At 41.4% G+C, this 18,540-nt stretch overlaps 1 protein-coding gene across 3 annotated transcripts in view; it reads left to right on the top strand.

The window, feature by feature from the left end:
- Positions 1–18,540, top strand: part of ZNF827 (zinc finger protein 827) — a 180,804-nt gene that overhangs the window by 26,018 nt on the left and 136,246 nt on the right. For 2 of the 3 annotated variants that reach the window (XM_011956882.1, XM_011956890.1), the window contains exon 2: positions 15,181–16,230. The exons of the other annotated variant lie outside the window; for it this stretch is intronic. In XM_011956882.1, the coding sequence (XP_011812272.1) occupies positions 15,181–16,230 (1,050 nt within the window). The remainder of the gene's footprint in view (positions 1–15,180; positions 16,231–18,540) is intronic. 3 annotated transcript variants of the gene reach the window in all.

An 18,540-nucleotide genomic window follows, 5' to 3' on the forward strand; every position in this document is an offset into this window, starting at 1 on the left:
TTTTGTATTTTTAGTAGAGACGGGGTTTCACCGTGTTAGCCAGGATGGTCTCGATCTCCTGACCTCGTGATCCGCCCGTCTCAGCCTCCCAAAGTGCACTCTCCTTTTCAAATACCAGTTTTGAGTGGAGGATAAGCTGGTTAATGAAATTCTTATAATATGTGGGAATGTTGCAGCTACAGAACTACAGACAGTTCTTAGGTGAAAAAGAAGTGGTATTTTTATTCAAATACAAAATTAGGGCACTTAACAGACAGAACCAGAGGAACTGATGTAGGAATAATGTAAGTGGTCACTCCCAGGAAATGACATATGAATGCCATTTTTTCTTTTTTTTTTGGACCAGCTACCTTGGAGTTGAGCCTTATCCAAAGTAGCAGTAGAGCATGTTTCTGAACTTCAATCTTACCACTTGATGCATTTTCCAAAGTGCTATGGTTTGAGTGTGTTCCCCAAAGTTCATGGGTTTGAAACAATTGCCAATGCAACAGTGTTGAGAGGTGGGGCCTTTAAGAAGTAATCAAGAGAGACCTTAAGAGGCTCTGGCTTCATAGCTGGATTCATATTATTATCATGGGAGTGGGTTTGTTACAAAAACCAGTTTGGCCCTCTCTTGCTCTCTCTGTCTCCAAGTGATGCCTTCCACTATGTTATGATGCAGCAAAAAGGCCCTCACAAGATGCAGCTCCTTGATCTTGGACTTCCCGGCCTCCAGAACTGTGAGCCCAATACATTTCTGTTCTTTATAAATTACCCTGTCTTGGGTGTTTTGTTATAGTAACACAAAATGGACTGAGACAGAAAATTGGTACTAAGAAGTGGGGCTGTTTCTGTAACAAATACTTGAAAATGTGGAGTAGCTCTGGAACTAGGTAATGGACAGACTAGAAGAATTTGGAGGAGCAGGTTAGAAAAAGCCTATATTTCTATAAATAGAGCATTAAGGGCAATTCTGGTGAGGTCTCAGAAGAAGAGAGCTAGTGGCAAACTAAGAAACTTCTCAGATTAATTAAGGGGCTGTGATCGGAATGTTGGTAGAAGTATGGACAGTAAAGGCCATTCTGATGGGATCTCAGATAGAAAAGAGGAATTATTGGAAACAAGTAAAGGCCATCCTTGTTATGATGTGGCAAAGAACTTGGCCAAATTGTGTCCATACCCTCGGGCTTTTAGGAAGGCAGAATTTAAGAGCCATCAACTAGGGTATCTCTTGAGAGAAATTTCTAAGCAAAATGTTGAAGGAGCTACATGGCTTCTATTAACTTCATACAGTAAACTGAGAGAAGAGAGAAATGATTTAATGATGAAATTTATAATTAAAAGGGAAACAGAAATGAGGAATTTGAAGGATTCTCAGCCTGGCTATGTAGCAGAGAATAAAAGAACATTTTCAGAAGAGGAAACCATGGGTGTGGCCGAGCAACTGATTGATCGATAAGGAGATTAACATGGATAGAAGGAAACCAAAAGATGATGAGAGAATGACCCTAAAGGTACTTTGGAGATCAGCAGTGCTCCCTTTCCATCACAGGCCCAGAGTGCCAAGGCCTGGGGAAAGGAAATGTCAAAAGAGAGGCCTCGGGTGCCCTTGGGACACGGGTTGCTGCCTAGGGCTGCTGTAAGTCTTTGCTCTCCGCATTCTAGTACAGATCATGCTCCCAGGTCACCCCAGGTGTCACAGCTTTCGAAGGTGGAAGCAGCAAATCTTGGCTATGTCCATGTGGTAGAAGTGTGCAGGTGCTCAGAATTCAAGAGCTGTAGGCATATGGCTTCCTCCATCTAGATTTCACAACTGCCTAGGGGCCCAGGCAGCAACTTTCTGCAGGAACAGAGCTTGCAGGGAGCCCCCAACTAGGGCAATTCCTAGTGGAGCTGTAGAAGTAGGGGAGCATGCAGCTCCAGGCTGGGAAAGCTGCAGGCATAAGACCAACCCTTGAGAGCTACTGGATGAACTGAACCCAGTAAAGCCATGGGGTGGGGCTACCTGAGGCATTGGTGGCCCAACCCCCACCCCAGTGTACAGGGGATTGGGGACATGGAGTCAAAGGAGATTATTCTGGCATCTTAAGATTTAATATTGTTTTCCCTGTTGGGTTTTGGACTTACTCAGGACCAGTTACCCCATTTTCTTGCTTATTTCTCCCTTTGGAATGAGAATGTCTATTCTATGCCTATCCCACCATTGTATTTTGGAAGTAGATAACTTGTTTAATTTTACAGGCTTACAGCTGGAGGGAAATTTGTCTCAGGATGAATTGTACCTTGAGTCTTACCCATATCTAATTTAGATTAGACTCTGGACTTTTGGATTTTTGAGTTGATGATGAAAGAAGTTAAGACTTTTGGGGCTATTGGGATGGAATGAATATCTTTTGCATGTGAGAAGGACATGAATTTTTGGAGCCAAAGGTGGAATGCTGTGGTTTGAATGTGTCCCCCAGAATTTATATGTTGGAAACTCAATCCTCAATGCAATAGTGTTGAGAGGTGGAACCTTTAAGAGGTGATTATGTCAGGAGAGTTCTGCCCTATGAATGGATTAATATCCCTATCTCGGGAGTGTGTTGGTTATTGGGAGAGGGATTTTTTTTTTCTTTTTTTTTTGGAGACAAAGTTTCACTCTTGTTGCCTGGGCTGGAGTGCAATGGCACGATCTCGGCTCATGGCAACCTCTGCCTCCCAGGTTCAAGTGATTCTCCTGCCTCAGCCTCCCGAGTAGCTGGAATTATAGGCATGCGCCATCACGCCTGACTAATTTTGTATTTTTAGTAGACACGGGGTTTCTCCATGTTGGTCAGGCTGGTCTTGAACTCCCAACCTCAGGTGATCTGCCTGCCTCAGCTTCCCAAAGTGCTGGGATTACAGGTGTGAGCCACTGAGCCCGGCCAAGAGAATGAGTTTTTATAAAAGTGAATTTGGCCATCTCTTGCTCTCGCTCTCTCTCAGCACAGGATGCTTTCTGTTGTCATGATGCAGCAAGAAGACCCACACTACGTGTGGCCCCAAGGGCTGCAGAACTGTGAGGTAGTAAATTTCTGTTCCTTATAAATTACCCAGCCTTAAGTATTCTGTTTTAGCAACTGAAATCAACTAAGACAAGAAGCATCGGAGTGTTGTTGGGGATGGAATGAATGGCTCCTCCGGAGCATCACTGCTGGTGACAAAGTCCTAGAAAACAGTGCTGGGTTTCTTTTAGGTGAAAGATCTAGAAAAGCCCTCTTAGTGAAAACCCCAAGGGCATGCCTGAGGACTGCCCAAGAATAAAGGAAGGTACCTTCAGGATTCTTCAAAGAGAATTAAATGGGTAAAACCACTGGACTTGAGTTGTTAAGGGAATGTTAATTTAGCTGTGGGGTATCCTGGCCCTTGGAATTACCTTAGCTTCTTGGTTGATTGCCATTTTTGTTAATTTTTGTTGTTTTTTTGCTCTCTATTGTTGACTTCTGTGTGTACCAGAAGGTGGGCAGGGAAAATAAAAGGAGATAAGGAATAAGAATACATTTGACCACTTGATAGCAGCCCTGGCATAAAGCCTAGTAGGAGTAAAGGTTAAAACGCTTGGCCTAAATCAGTGTTTAAAGTTAACTTTGAGTTAGGGCTGTCCTTGAAATGGATTGTCCTTTGCTCTCATGGATTCTTGTGCATAACTGGTAAAAAATGTTATAATACAATCAATTGCACCAATATCGTTTTGTGAATGTGTTGGCGGGTTGCAGGGGGCATGTTAGGGGAAGCTGCCTCCTTGAAGCTTTTGTTTTGTATGTATTTAAGCACTAAATAAAAGCTATTTTGTCTCTTTTCCCTTGCTAAGTCTCTTGTCTCCCACGGCCCTATTCTTTCTGGATATATGTATATTTTTTAGTAAATAAAGGACTTACTGTGTGAAGTTTTTCTTTGGCAGACAAAATGATGATGACTATAATATGTTTCATTACAAGGTACATGATGCCAGTGCTCTTGGTGTATGTGTGTGTGTGTGTCTACAAAGGAATGTATCATTTTATGTATAAGCTAAGATTTTGATAAGTAGCCATTCATTTATCCATAGAATGCTATTTCTTAGACTGTAGAGTGCATTGTTATATGGTTAGGGCTGTTGGAGGAGTTCATTTTTGGTTAGGTTCTTTGATCTGGTAAAGACTTCTGGTGATTTCAGTAGTTTGGTAATTTATTACTGATCTTCTGACAAGTATTGGTAATGTTAAAATGAAAACATTTATACAAAAAGAAACAAAAGTCAAGGAAGCAGATAATCAACCGATTTATCAGCCTTAGACAATTTTTCTGATAACGATGTGGTAGCCATGGTAAATTTACTTCTGATTGCTTGATGGGACAGATTCTATGTGCCTTTTGTAATATAGAGGTGTATGAAAGGGTGAGGGAGCAAGTAATCAGTCCGTGGACTAACCAGTCCCATTTTGGTCTTTCGACTGGCCTTTTGGTGAGTAAATTCAAGCTATCTTTTCAACAAAAGAAAAGATTTTCATGTTAATTTGCTGAAATGTGAGTAAGGATGTAAGGATGAGTATTTTTTTCCTTTGGATATCTCTAAGTAGCCCTAGTAAGAAAAGGCCTCTTTTGGTAATGTCTTTTTTTTTTTTTTTTTTTTGAGACAGGGTCTCACTCTGTTGCCCAGGCTGGAATGCAGTGGTGCAGTCATGATTCACGGCAACCTCTGCTTCCTGGGCTCAAGTTATCCTTCTGCTTCAGCCTTCCGAGTAGCTAGGACCATAGGCATGCACCACCACACCTGGCTAATTTTTGTATTTTTGATAGAGATGCAGTTTCGCCATATTACCCAGGCTGGTCTTGAACTCCTGAGCTCAAGTGATCCATAAGCCTTGATCTCCAAAAGTGCTGGGATTATAGGTGTGAGCCACCATGCTTGGCCTATTGTTTTTAAACCTTTCATTTGAAAGAAATTTGACTAAAATTGAGAGATAAGCAAAAATAACTTATTAGTCCACACATAGTCCTTCCAGCCTCATAGCACGTAACACTGATCAGCAGTGTGGTCAGTTTTATGTAATAATACCCAGCTTATTACAAAAACGACATTACAAACTGAGGCTATAGTTGAGAATCCAGAGGTGAACAAATCCAGGAAAAATGCCTTAGGCCTTCATCCAAATATACTAGTTTTCTTGGGTTGCTGTAACAAAGTATCACAAATCAGTGCTGAAACTACAGAAATTTATTGTCTCACAATTCTGGAGGCTAAAAAGTCTGAGCTCAAGGTGTCCACAAGGCCACACTCCCCGTGAAGGTGGTAGGGAAGGGTCTGTTCCAGGCCTCTCGCCCAGCTTCTGGTAGTTTCTAGGCTTGTGACAGCATAACTCATCTCATGGTGTTCTTCCTGTGTGCATGTGTGTCTCTGCATCCAAATTTCCCCCTTTTATAAGGACACCAGTCATACTGGATTTGAGTCCACCCTAGTGACCTCATCTTCACTTGATTATCTGCAGAAGCCTATTTCCAAATAAGGTCACAGTCACATGTACTGGGGGCTAGAACTTCAATATCTTTCGAGGGAACACAATTCAACCCATGAAACTAGGTATTCATTTCACGTTTGTACACAGTTTTAATAAGCCTGGTGATTTTTATCTCAGTTTATGCATACAAAGAGTTCTAAGTATAGGAGAAAGGGTCTCTGCTGAGGGTATAATGGAGAACAAAAGTATTCAAAAAGACTATTAAAGTAGGAATAAGAACTTAAAATATATTGTTGCTTTGGGCCATTCAATGGAGGGACAAACTGCTGAAAAATTCCAGTAGCTCCTGAAACACACTTATGTATAACAAACATAATAACAGCATCAACATATTATGTTTAAGTATATATGGACTTTTAAATCCCATCAAAATAAAATTTTAAAAATATTGAGTACTTGATGGTACTTTGGTAATTTTTGGTTACCTGAAAAATTATTTTTTTGTCAAGCTCCTCATATTGTCAGATGTTCTAAATATTTGGGTTTCAACTTGGCTTTGTCACTCAGTAAGCATGCATGTTATGTAAGCCATTAACTTTTTGGAACTTTGGTTTTCTGGTCTGTAAAATGAAGAGTTTGGTTTCCCATATAAAATTATTGTAAGGATGAAATTTGCTGATAAATATGAAAACGTCTCTCATAGCTCCAGATGTGTTTTCATGATTGTTCATTCATTCAACAAATGTTTATTGGGAGCCTACTGTGTGCAGGAGCTTGTTCTAGAAATCATTCATTCACTTAATGCTGATTGAAAAGTACCATGATTTGGTAATATTGGGACATCTGAGCTCAAGCACTGCCTATGTTTGGAAATCATCTAGGGGACCTTGGGCAAATCTCTGGCCCTCTCTAGGCCTCTAACTAGAGACTAGCCATATAGACTAGATTTCCAAGGCTTTTCTATCTGTAAAATAATTCATGTAACAAAATTCAAGTATAATGAATAGTTTTTGATATCTTACAGATTAATTGTATTATACTGGCAAGTTACTTTATCCTCTGTGCCTTTGCTTTTGTCTTTGAAAGTGGGGTTAATAGGTCTAGTACAGTTTTCTGGTTAGTAATAGCAGTAATAATGATAGTCATCCATTACTGAGCTCTTGGCATTGTGCTAGATATTTTTATACATTCTTGCTTCTACAAACAGGGTACATGTTTCTTCAGAGCAGGTGGGTACATGGAGAAACAGGCTGCTTTCCTTGATGGCACAGCTGTGTATAGAGTGGAATGCAGAAGTCACCTGAAATGTTAAACTAAAGCTCAAAGAAAGTTGGGGCTTTGAGGGGGCTGCAAATTTAATACCATGTTCCCCTATAGTGCTGTTCTTTCTTGGCCATTGGGGAAACTGGTGGAAAAGTTTGCGAAACAGGCTTTTTCTCTGTTCCATGTTTGACTCACATGAGAAAAATAGCATTCTAATTTACAGTTTTGAAAATAGTTCTCATTTCCGTCACTGACAGGTGTTACCTTTATGATTGTTCAGCCTATTCTTCCATTTCATTTATCCATTGGACAAATAATAATTGAGTGCCTGCTTTGTGTTTGTACCATCCTAAATGCCTTTTGAGGATGCAGCAGCAACCAAAACAAAGTCTTTTCTTGGAGCTTGTATTCTAAAAAACAGTGAGGTTTGAGGGCAGACCTGAGGAATTAGGGGAATTAGGCATGTGGCTATTGTGTGGGAAAAGGGATTTCAGGCAAAGGAAGAGCAATTGCAAAGGCCCTGAGGCAGGAGCTTACTTTCCTAGTAGGGGAGAGTGTTAGGAGAGGAGGTCATAAGGAGACGGATTAGGGATGCCTTGAGTTCCAGGTAAGAATTTTGTATTTTATTCTGAGAAACATGGGAAACCATTGTGGAGGTTTTGGGGATGGGAGTAATGGGATTTGACATACTATTTTTGAGAACTCACTTTGGCTGCTGGTTGAGAGTAATGGGGCAAGGTTGGGAAGTGAGGAGACCAGTTGGAAGGCTACTGCCATAGTACAGGTGGGGGATGGCAGCACTGGATACCAGGGTGGTAGTAGTGTTGGAAATGGTGCAAAGTGGCCAGATTTGGTACCTCTGTTGAAGGTAGAACCAACTGAATCCGAGAATGAATTGGATATGAGGTCTGAGAGAAAGAGAAGAGTCAAGGGAGGTGGCATGGTTTTGGGTCTAAGCAATTGGAAGGATGGAGGAGTTGCCATTCCTGCTGAGATGGGCAGCTAGAGGGAGGAGCACGGACAGTTCCTCGGCCATGGAAGGTCTGGCTAAGCACCTTATGAGAATACTGAAACTGACTTAGCTACTGTTTGGAACTCACTCTGCAGAGGAGTGATGTGTTCATTTGTGTTACCTTTATTTTACTCATTGTCATTTAGAATAGTGATTTGAAAATGTTGCTGAGTGCCAAATGCTCGTCTTGACCCAGGAGCCCCTCACCCCCCAACCCTGCCCGCTCCCTTTGTGGACTCCTCTCCTCTCCAGACTTCCTCTCACTTCCTCATGCCTTTGCGGCACCTTTTCCCTAGCTGGACTGGTGACAGGAATCTGGTTGTCTTCTCCACCCTGGCAGTTTTAAATAACTAGGAGTTCTTACATTTTCTTCCTGGGCACGCTGACAGCGGTTGGGTGTCCTGGACATCCATATTTCGATAACTGTAATCTCCGAGTCTCTGTCCTGTGGAGCCGATTGCCGGCCGTACATTTACCTCAGACTGTGGACTTGGAGCCCTGAAGAAACGAGAGGTCTCTTAGTTTCAGGCAGACCTGGTGTGGGGGATGTGCTAAGGCTTTCAGGCTACAAAGGGACAATTTAAAACTTGGCAAGTAAAACCGGCCTAAATGCGGGTGTGTTTTATGCTTAGCATCATAAAATTGGTACAGAACAGGCTGATATGCGGCAGAAGAAACCTTTATTAAACATTATAGAGGTCATTGCTTTTGTCTTCCTAATACCTCTTCCCTCTCCTTTCTTCTGTGACCCACATTGAGCCCATTGTAGAACCCGCCCCCTGGCTTCAGTGATAGGCCCAGGGAGGGGAACATGACCTCCAGCAGGCCAATCAGAGGCGGAAAGACCTTTCTCTAGTGGGAAGTCATTGAGAGTGAAAACCCAGAACCGGTTGCAGCCAGGTTTTCAGCCTCCTGGGAAAAGTGGCCTGAGAGGAAGAGACTAGAGGCGAATGAGAGAGAGCCCTGATGGTGCTTTCGACATCCTATCTGATGCTGGCTCCATTGTGCCCCTTTTATTGTTTGGTACAGGAACTGAGAAAATTCCCTTATTGCTTTATGCGGTCCTGCTGGTTTTCTGTCATTTACAACCACAGGAGCCCAGCTACCCCTACTATGAGCAGGGCATCGAGAAGGAACACAAAAATGACTAACTCATAGCCCTGCCTCCAGGTATTTATAATGTAATAGTTTGATTTCAAAACTGGTGAGTATGGTAAAATAGTTGGTAAGGTCTACTTTTGACAAATCAATAGATAGTATATTTTTAAAATGTGAAGATAGTGTATTTTATAAAAATATACAATTTTTTCATTGGGTTAATTTATCCAGCATATATCACTTGAATATTAGCTTTCTCCATGACTGGCATATTTCCTTTTTGATAATTTGCTGAGGAGCAAGGCTGCTTGTAAATAAATTTCTGTCTACCAGAAAAATCACTCTCATCCTTTGAGGTCCATTTCCAAAGCCACCTCAACCGCTGGAGTTAATTATTCCCTCTTTTGTGCTTGCACAACCCTTGCTGCTTCTGTATGGTGGCACCAGTCATTATGCTTTGAATGCTCGTGAAACCCTCACTCTTCTGTTGATTAGAAACGTTTATGCCAGAGACTGCTGTGTCTCTGAGTTTCCCTTCGTGGGGAACAGTTCCCTGAACATAGTAGGTGATCAGTAAATACTCGTTGAATTAAGCCAATTAGTAGCACTGGTTTTGCTGATAATAACTTTTGCATTAAACTTTACAAACGACTTTTATGTAAAACTGCATGTAAAAGTTGGTTGCATGATTTGCAGCACTTATTATAACTGATAATGCTAATGGAAATGTATGATCTTAAAAGACATAGATATTTAGCTATAGAGGTGTATTTGTAGGAAGGGGAAAACTTACAAGATTTTTACAAGAAAATAAACCAGAAGGTTGGTTCGTAGGTACCAGGTGAACATATCTGTGGTCACAAGAAGAGAGTGTTGGAGACACTGATTATTAGAGAGTTGACCGTGAGAAAGCATCTCTCCAATCCTATGCCAGCTGAGTCCTAAGAATTTAAGTCCTGTTCTCATTAAAACCTGCTGGCTAGATTCATATGGACTGACTGGTGGTACTAGTTTGCGAGTAGATTTAGAAATGGAACTTTTAGGCTTTCTTCTCCACTTGCTTCAAAAAAAGCATGAAAATTAATAGGTGTCTCTGTGTTATATATTTTTTTCACTTTGCACTCACAATCTTTCTGAACGAGGATGCTCTGAGATGTATATTGGTCCAATTAAATGCATCTGATTAAAACTGTCAAACCAAAAAGGAAGTGAGTTGAAAAGACATTCTCTACCGAGAATGCAGCAAGAGTTGTAGATATCAAGTTACTGAGTTGCTGCTTGAGAACTGAATTATAAATAAATGTGTTAGGTAGTGGAATTTTGTTTTGTTTTCCCCAAAGGAGAAATATTCGCCACATGGAAACAAAATTTATTCAGCATATTTTCATTCTGTAATTGCACCATTGCTATTCTTAATTCTTTGTGTTTTTGATTTAAAGGGAAAACACACACAAAAACAGACTGTTGTGTAAAATTGACAACAATGAGTGTGAACCTGACAGTCAGAGACAGAGGTTGTTGTAAAATTAGCAATGGAAATAGCTTTCTTCTCTGGAGGTTAAAAATAATGTATTTACAAGGAAGTTATTTACATTGGCCATTTAGAGGCTTCCCCGGGAAGCCTTGGTTAAGAAAGCTGTGAAATCCACAGTCAATGTACCACAGGAAGCACTTCCAGGACCCTGGCTTGTATGGTGCTGTTCTGTGATTCCATGTAAAGAGTCTGTGCTGGTTGGCAGACTGGAAAGTGGAGGTGTCTTGCTGCTTGAGACTTCTCAGATTGTGAAAGAGAGACAGAAAAGTCAAGGCTTGCATGTTCTGAAGTTTGTTGTGTCCAGCAAATTCATCCTCTAGATTTCAGGAATGCTTTGTTTTGAGCTCCACAATGAGAGAACTTTTTCTCAGGATGTAGTGTGAAAGGAAATTCCAGGCTAGGAAAGGTGCAGGTTGTCCTACAGACTCTGCAGGAGAGCTCACCATAGCTGGACCACTGCAGCCTGCAAGAACTCCTTGATGAGACTGTACATGAAAATAGAGGAGCCCAGCAGGCAAAAAAGAAAAAAAAAAAAAAAAGTGGGAGAAAATCCTTGCTGTTTTGTGAACACAGACATATTTGTTTGAGCTTCTTATGATTTTTCCCCACCCTCTGCACATCCTCATTTTCTTGCATTCATTTCTCCCAAATCTCCCCCCACCATTTATTTGACCTCAGGTATTGCCAGAATAATTTCAAGTATGTTTCTCCTCAAGTTTCTGCTCTTTCTCTTTCTATGCCATGCATTAAAATTATATGGTAGCTTCTTTCTTGAATAACCTCAATTTCAGTAGCAGCATCTTCAATAAAGTGATTAATAGAGTATTATGAATTTAAGAAATACTCTTTATGCATCCAAGTTTTCTTGCAGTCCAGAGGTGTGTGTATCTCAGTGATGAAGTCTGCAAACAATAGAGGGATGGATGGTTGAGAAATTATCTAGGCATTTGAGGAGCCATAAACAGTTCTGTTTAAGAAATACTTTATTTAGGCTGGGTGTGGTGGCTCACGCCTGTAATCCCAGCACTTTGGGAGGCCAAGGCGGGCAGATCACGAGGTCAGGAGATCGAGACCATCCTGGCTAACATGGTGAAACCTCATCTCTACTAAAAATACAAAAAAAAAAAAAAAGTAGCCGGATGTGGTGGCGGGCGCCTGTAGTCCCAGCTATTCAGGAGGCTGAGGCAGGAGAATGGTGTGGACCCAGGAGGCGGAGCTTGCAGTGAGCCGAGATCGTCCCACTGCACTCCAACCTGGGCGACAGAGTGAGACACTGTCTCAAAAAAAAAAAAAAAAAAAAAAGAAATACTTTGTTTATTCACTTGTTTGTTTTGAGTTTGTGTTTTGACAAGGTTAGGAAAGTTGCTTTAAATGTAAATACTAGCTGTTGTATCTTTCAAGAAAGTTCGGACATCTTTATCACTGCTTGGTAGGATTAGAGCCTGAGTTGACTGTTTCTTTAGCCTTTGGCACTCTTACCTCTTTGCACACTCACCTGTTTCAGCACGTTTGGAGGGGGAATATTCTTGCTCACTGAGGGTGTGGAGGGGGTTGGGAAATTAAGCTTTGCTTTTGGAACTTTGCCAGTAGATGTGCTAAATTCTTTAGGCATTTGGATCTCCTTTTGACGAACTGCAACAAAGAAGAGGCAGAATGGGAATGAAGAGATTACAGTACAGGAATAATGAGTACTCACCTCTTGATGATTTATCTGAAGATAAAGAGTGAATACTATCCTTATCTAAGAGAATCCCTTGCTGATTTCTGATTCAAGAGGCTGGCAGGAAGGACGGGGAATGGAAAGGGGGTGAGCAGCTGCTCAGAGCTCTCTAGAAGTCATCATTCAGAGGTTCTGTCTGCAGATTGTGCAGTGGAGCCTTGCAGAGAAGCACTGGGCCAGCTGAGAGATTTGGGGTTCTTGGTTTCTGCATTAGCTCTATGTGGTCGTGTGCCTTTGATTCAGCCAGTAACCTTTACTTAATGTGTTTTATAGTCTGAGTAAAATGACAAGATTAGATGTGTGGTTGTAACTTCTTGTGGTTCTCAAAACCTAGATTTTATGTATGTTGTTAGGTGACCCTGCTGCATTAATTTGGGACCATTCTTGATTACCTTGAGCTACTCTGGTATGACACACATATGACCTAAAAGTATTTAAATTTGAATAATATATTTTCCCATTACTTCACTTAATGAGTGTACTTCATTTAACAGTAAAGATTAAAGAAAAGATTCTTTGAGCAGATATTCAACAAATTCTTACTGCAGGGATTTTTAAACTTTTGACTTACTATTTATAGGATACTTCCTATGTGATTCTACTGAAGGATGAGATGTTTAATCTGAAATCAAGAAAGGTGGTTTGCCAAAGAAACATAAAATTAGCCCTATTGTTGAAATCGATGTTGACTGCTTGGTGTTTGGTAAAAAGCATCTCTCCAAGAAGCCACTGGAAAAATGATGAGTTTAGGGTTGCCGCCAATTTCAAGAAAGATGAAAAATGTTGAAATCAAGTGGGAAGAAGGAAATGTGGCAGATCACAAAGAACCAGACTGTTTTTAACAGAGAAAATTCAATTTAATCTGCTTTTTTTCCCAGCAAATTCCATTTGATATTTTACATTTTCTTGATAACTTAATAAAGAATCTCAGGAAGGAGTTGCAGAATTTTAGCTTCATGAAAGAGAATTTGTCATTTGTGACATTTCTTCTTTAAATAGCATGGGAAGATCAATGTATTAGTGTATAGTTCATGCATTACTAGTTCTAGTTATTTCTATTTCAAACAGAAACAGCATGTTATGTGACAAAACTTGGCGCAAGGAGGGATTTTGGCTCAAACCCGACACATACATTGAACTCTACTAGGGACCAGACATTGTGCTAGGCACAGTGTGGAATATACAGATAATAAAATACAATTCCTGCCTTCTAGGAGCACCACTTTAGAAGGAAGCCAACCGTAGACAGATAATTTAGAGTAATATAAAATCAATATAAACAAAATATGAGAATGTTGGCTCTGCAATAAAAATATGTACCTAATTGGGTCACTTCTCACCCCTTGCAGTCCTGAGCTGAGCCTTTGTAATCCCCACCTGGATTCTAGCCTCCTCGCTGGCCTCCTGGTGCTCATCCTTGTAGCTAGAGTCTGTTTTCCACACAGCAGCCAGAACAATGCTTTGACAACATAAGTCACGTCATAATACTCCCTTGCCACAAACCATCCAGTGGTCCCCAGTTTTGCCAAATTCAGAAGACGTTTCTGCAGTTCACAACATCCTGTGGATCTGCGTGACTCCATTCCTGCACCACAGTGCATGCACACATGCACACACACACATGCATACGCACTGTCATACACATGCTTACACACACTCACTCATGGTATTCTCTGACCTCCTGTGTCACTGCTCTGACCTCACTCACTGCACTCCACGCACACTGGCTTCAGTGCTGCTCCATGGACGTGCCAGCACACGTCCATGGACGGCCTTCACAGTGACTCTCCCTCTGCATGGTCAGTTTCTCACTTCCTCCAAGTCTTTGCTCAAATGTCACCACTTCTGTGAAGCTCCACCTTGACCACCTGTTTAAAATTGCAGCTGTCTTCCCACCCATTACTCCCCATCCTCCATGTCCTGCCCTATGTGGTTTTCCATGGACTTATCACCCTCTGGCATGCTATGTTATTTACCCATTTATTAATTTTGTTTGACACTTGTCTTCCCCCACTGGAATGTAAGCTCCAAGAAGGCAAGATCTTAGTTTTGTTCATTCTGACTGAGAGTTCCAGGGAGAATTGTAAGGAAGAAACCTTTGAGCTGGGTGTTGAAGGGTAAGTAGAATTGGACAGTCAGCTTTTCTGGGGAAAGACATTTCAGATAGAAGGAATATTGTGAGAAAAGGTAGAAAAGTGGCAGGGCTCGAGAATGCCCCTAGAATGGCAAGGAGCCTGCCTAACTGGTGCATGGGAGTGCTATGGGAGTGGTACTGGTGGATCGATAAATAGAAAATAATGAAAAGAGACTCTTAGTGGAGGGAGAGAACACATGCCTAATCACTGCCTATAATAACATGGCAAGCATGATGATAACTGGAGTTGAGGACCCTAAAATAGGTAGCATGCGTAACATGGGAGATACTGTCACAGTCAGAAGTCAGAAATGTGAGTAGTGTTTGCTAATGAATTCTGATTTTATACAGTACTTGACTGTTTTCAAAACATGATCACATGCTTATTATGATTTAAGCTTCATAACAACCGATGAAGTGAGTTAAGCAGGTATTATTTACATTTTTGGTAAGCTTTAAAAAAAATGAATTGCATCTTACATTGGAGGAAGTGGATTCTCAAACCAGCTCAGTGACTCGCCTAGAGTCATGGAGTTAGAAAGTAGGGAAGCGCTTCCCACTGTCTGTATCTCACGGTGTGTGTCCCACTATGCCAGGCTGCCTCTCTCATTCTGTTACAGTGCTAAACATACTGTGCTGGTTTTTCACAAGGATATAGGCTTCTTTCCATTTCCCCCCATTCCCTGAAAATAGCAGTTTCTTCATCCAATTACCTCTTTACCATATCTATTTTTCTTTTTCCTTCTTTTCCATTTCAACTTATCTGGACTACTTGGGTACGTTTTTACCTTTGCCTGTTTAGCATTTTTTACTTTTTTCAGGCTTCTGCCAAGTCTGTCTGACATTCTGTTAAGGCTGTTGCCACCTTTCATTTGGTTCTTGGGTGGAAGGGAAGAGAAAGCATGTCATCAACTCCATTTGAATGTCTTGAGACTTATTGTTCACTTTGGGAGTAAACTTGATCTTCTTAATTCTCCCCAGATGTTAGTAGGCAGGAAGAGGCGGAGGGAGAGCTCAGTGAAGGAGAACACTGGTATGGAAACTCTTCAGAGACTCCGTCAGAAGCATCCTTTGGGGAAGTCCAGGAGAACTATAAGTTGTCTCTGGAGGACCGGATCCAGGAGCAGTCCACGTCCCCCGACACCTCCTTGGGAAGCACCACTCCCAGCAGCCACACACTGGAGCTGGTGGCACTGGACGGTGAGGTCCTGCGAGACTCACTGCAGTGTCAAGATCACCTTTCCCCGGGAGTGTCTTCTTTGTGTGACGATGACCCAGGCTCCAACAAGCCCCTGAGCAGCAACTTGAGGCGGCTGCTGGAGGCTGGTTCCCTCAAACTCGATGCTGCAGCCACGGCCAATGGCAGAGTGGAGTCCCCCGTAAACGTTGGCTCGAACCTCTCCTTTTCCCCGCCTTCCCACCATGCCCAGCAGCTCAGTGTTCTGGCCAGGAAGTTGGCCGAGAAGCAGGAACAGAATGACCAATACACTCCAAGTAACCGTTTTATATGGAATCAAGGTAAGTGGTTGCCAAACTCAACCACCACCTGCAGCTTGTCTCCGGATTCAGCCATCCTAAAACTGAAAGCTGCAGCCAATGCCGTTCTGCAGGACAAATCTCTCACCAGGACTGAGGAGACCATGCGATTTGAGTCCTTTTCCTCCCCTTTTAGCTCCCAGTCTGCCAGTTCTACCTTGGCCGCTTTGTCCAAGAAGGTCAGTGAGAGAAGTTTGACTCCCGGTCAGGAGCACCCTCCACCGGCCAGCTCCTTCCTTTCCCTGGCTTCTATGACTTCCTCAGCGGCCCTTCTGAAGGAGGTGGCAGCAAGGGCTGCGGGCAGTCTTCTGGCTGAGAAGTCATCGCTGCTGCCTGAGGACCCTCTACCGCCTCCGCCTTCAGAGAAGAAACCAGAAAAAGTCACTCCTCCACCTCCACCACCACCTCCACCACCTCCACCACCACCAGCACAATCCCTGGAATTATTATTACTCCCAGTTCCTAAGGGAAGAGTTTCTAAACCCTCCAATTCAGGTATGGCATCTTTTCTTTCAATCGTCTTGTAAGTCCTCTAGACTATAAACCGCGGTGTCTTATTCGTTGCCTTTTTCTGTTGGGTTCCCCATCTGATCTGAGGCAGGAATAGAAAGCAAGAGCACAACAAAAATACTTTAAGTAAGCAGCATAGTAGTCTTTCATGTATGTATTACACAAAGACTTCACAAATAGCTTCACTTTTGAAAGGTAATGAATAATCTTAGAGACATGCAGCATTCTCTCCCTTTCATACAAATGATTTTTTTTTTTTCTTACTAAGTTCAGACTAGGTCCATACAAGATATATTTAATGGGAGAAGATCAAAGCATCTTTGTCATGGAGTGCATGGCATCACTGAACATAGGGGGAAAAAAACCCACTGCTTTTGAAATAGTGGACAAGGGAGAGCCCACACTCCTGCTGCCTCCATCACAAATGGACTTTTGTACAATCAAGAACTACTCTGCCCTAATTTATCACAGCATATACTTTTATGTTAGCATTTTTATTACTTTTTGTGGAATTTAAGCCCTTTTCACGTATCCTATTCTAAAATTTCTTGTCCTATAAGAACTCTAAAAAAGATTGTCAATCAAACATAATCAACACATTTCCTGTGAATGCTTTATTTAATTCAAATCCAATCCAATTTTGAAGGAATATGCATGTGGAAAATTTGAATCCTAAGGTTTTTCTAGTGGAGGCAGTCTTTCCAAAGGAGAAATTGCTGTCATATAGGACCTTAGCATTCACAATTATTCATCTTTTTAGGGAGAAATTTAGTCACTTGAATTCTCACAGTGGAAACACCATTTCTTGTTCTGGTTTGCTTTAAAATTGTGTGCATGACAAATACACGTTCCTGGGGATGCATGTTGGGGTTTCAGATGTCTCTTAAGGATATCCTGCCAGACTGGAGCAGGAAGTAGGCTATGTGCATCTTCATCGGTACAAACATTGCCATTGTGTGTGTCTAGCCAACTTTTGATTATTTTCAGCAACAGTGATGAAGAGGGTTTGGAATGGCAAATAATTGACTGAATGATCATAGTTAACATCAATTTGATGCATTTATGACAAATTTCCATTTAAATGGCTGAATGAGCTGTATGCGCTAATTACAGTTGCTTCAAAACTTGAGTCAACGGCAGAAGACAATGAGGAAAATGGGTATCTGGGACTTTTATGACTCTCAGTGATCCAAACTGTTCACTCCAGAGTTTCTGAAATGTCAATAAAATCCTAGGATTGTTTATCGGTTCTAAGTTCCGTTTCTCCTCTCTTCTCGCCTGCCATCTGGTGAAATAAGGAGAGAAATGGGCAAAATTAGGAAACAAGGAGAAGAGCAAAGAAGGCTGGGGTAATTTTACAATGGAAAAAATCACTCTTGACTTACAGAAATTTCATTTAGGGGTAGCAGTAGAAAGAGAGGTATGGCTATATATAAAACAATTTTAGGCCAGACACAGTGGCTCATGCCTGTAATCCCAGCACTTTGAGGGGCCAAGGCAGGTGGGTCACCTGAGGTCACGGGATCGATCGAGACTAGCCTGACGAATATGATGAAACCCCGTCTCTACTAAAAATACAAAAATTAGCTGGGCATGGTGGTGTGCACCTGTAATCCCAGCTACTCGGGAGGCTGAGGCAGGAGAGTTGCTTGAATTTGGGAGGCAGAAGTTGCAGTGAGCTGAAATCCTGCCACTGCACTCCAGCGTGGATGAGACTCTGTCTCAAAAAAATAAAAATTTAAAAATGAAAATAATTATTATATATATATTCTGCATATCTAGTTATTGAATAAATGTGTGAATGGTGTTTCTAGTATACATTCAAGTGGACATTTTTTACTTGGAAAAGCTTAAACAGAATTAATAATAAACTTTAGTTGATTGAAGACTTGGAAAGAAATGGCTGATAAAACCATGTTTCCTGAAATCCAAACTGTAGTAGCTTTGTCATATTAAAGTAGTCTCGGGTATAACCAGCAATAGTGGTGAATATAATTTTTTTCACTCAAACAACTATATACGTGTAAAGATGAGAAAGAGGTCATGAACTTCCAGTGAATGGTAGACTTTTTGTTTGTTTTGTTGTAGGAAATACACCCGAGGGAAAAATTATGTTCCTGTTTTGTTTAAATGCACTTAATCTGTACCAGCAACTCAGTGGGGTTCTCAGAATAATTGAATATAGGAGATCTATAAGAAATCATTTCTTACTTTGCTTTTTACTAAATTTATTATATTGCTGAAACACTTAATATTTTAATCAATGGATGTTCAGAATGTTCAAACTGAAAGAGG

This window comes from Colobus angolensis, unplaced genomic scaffold, assembly GCF_000951035.1.
Source record: "Colobus angolensis palliatus isolate OR3802 unplaced genomic scaffold, Cang.pa_1.0 Scaffold111, whole genome shotgun sequence".
In the NCBI taxonomy this organism is placed as follows: domain Eukaryota; kingdom Metazoa; phylum Chordata; class Mammalia; order Primates; family Cercopithecidae; genus Colobus; species Colobus angolensis.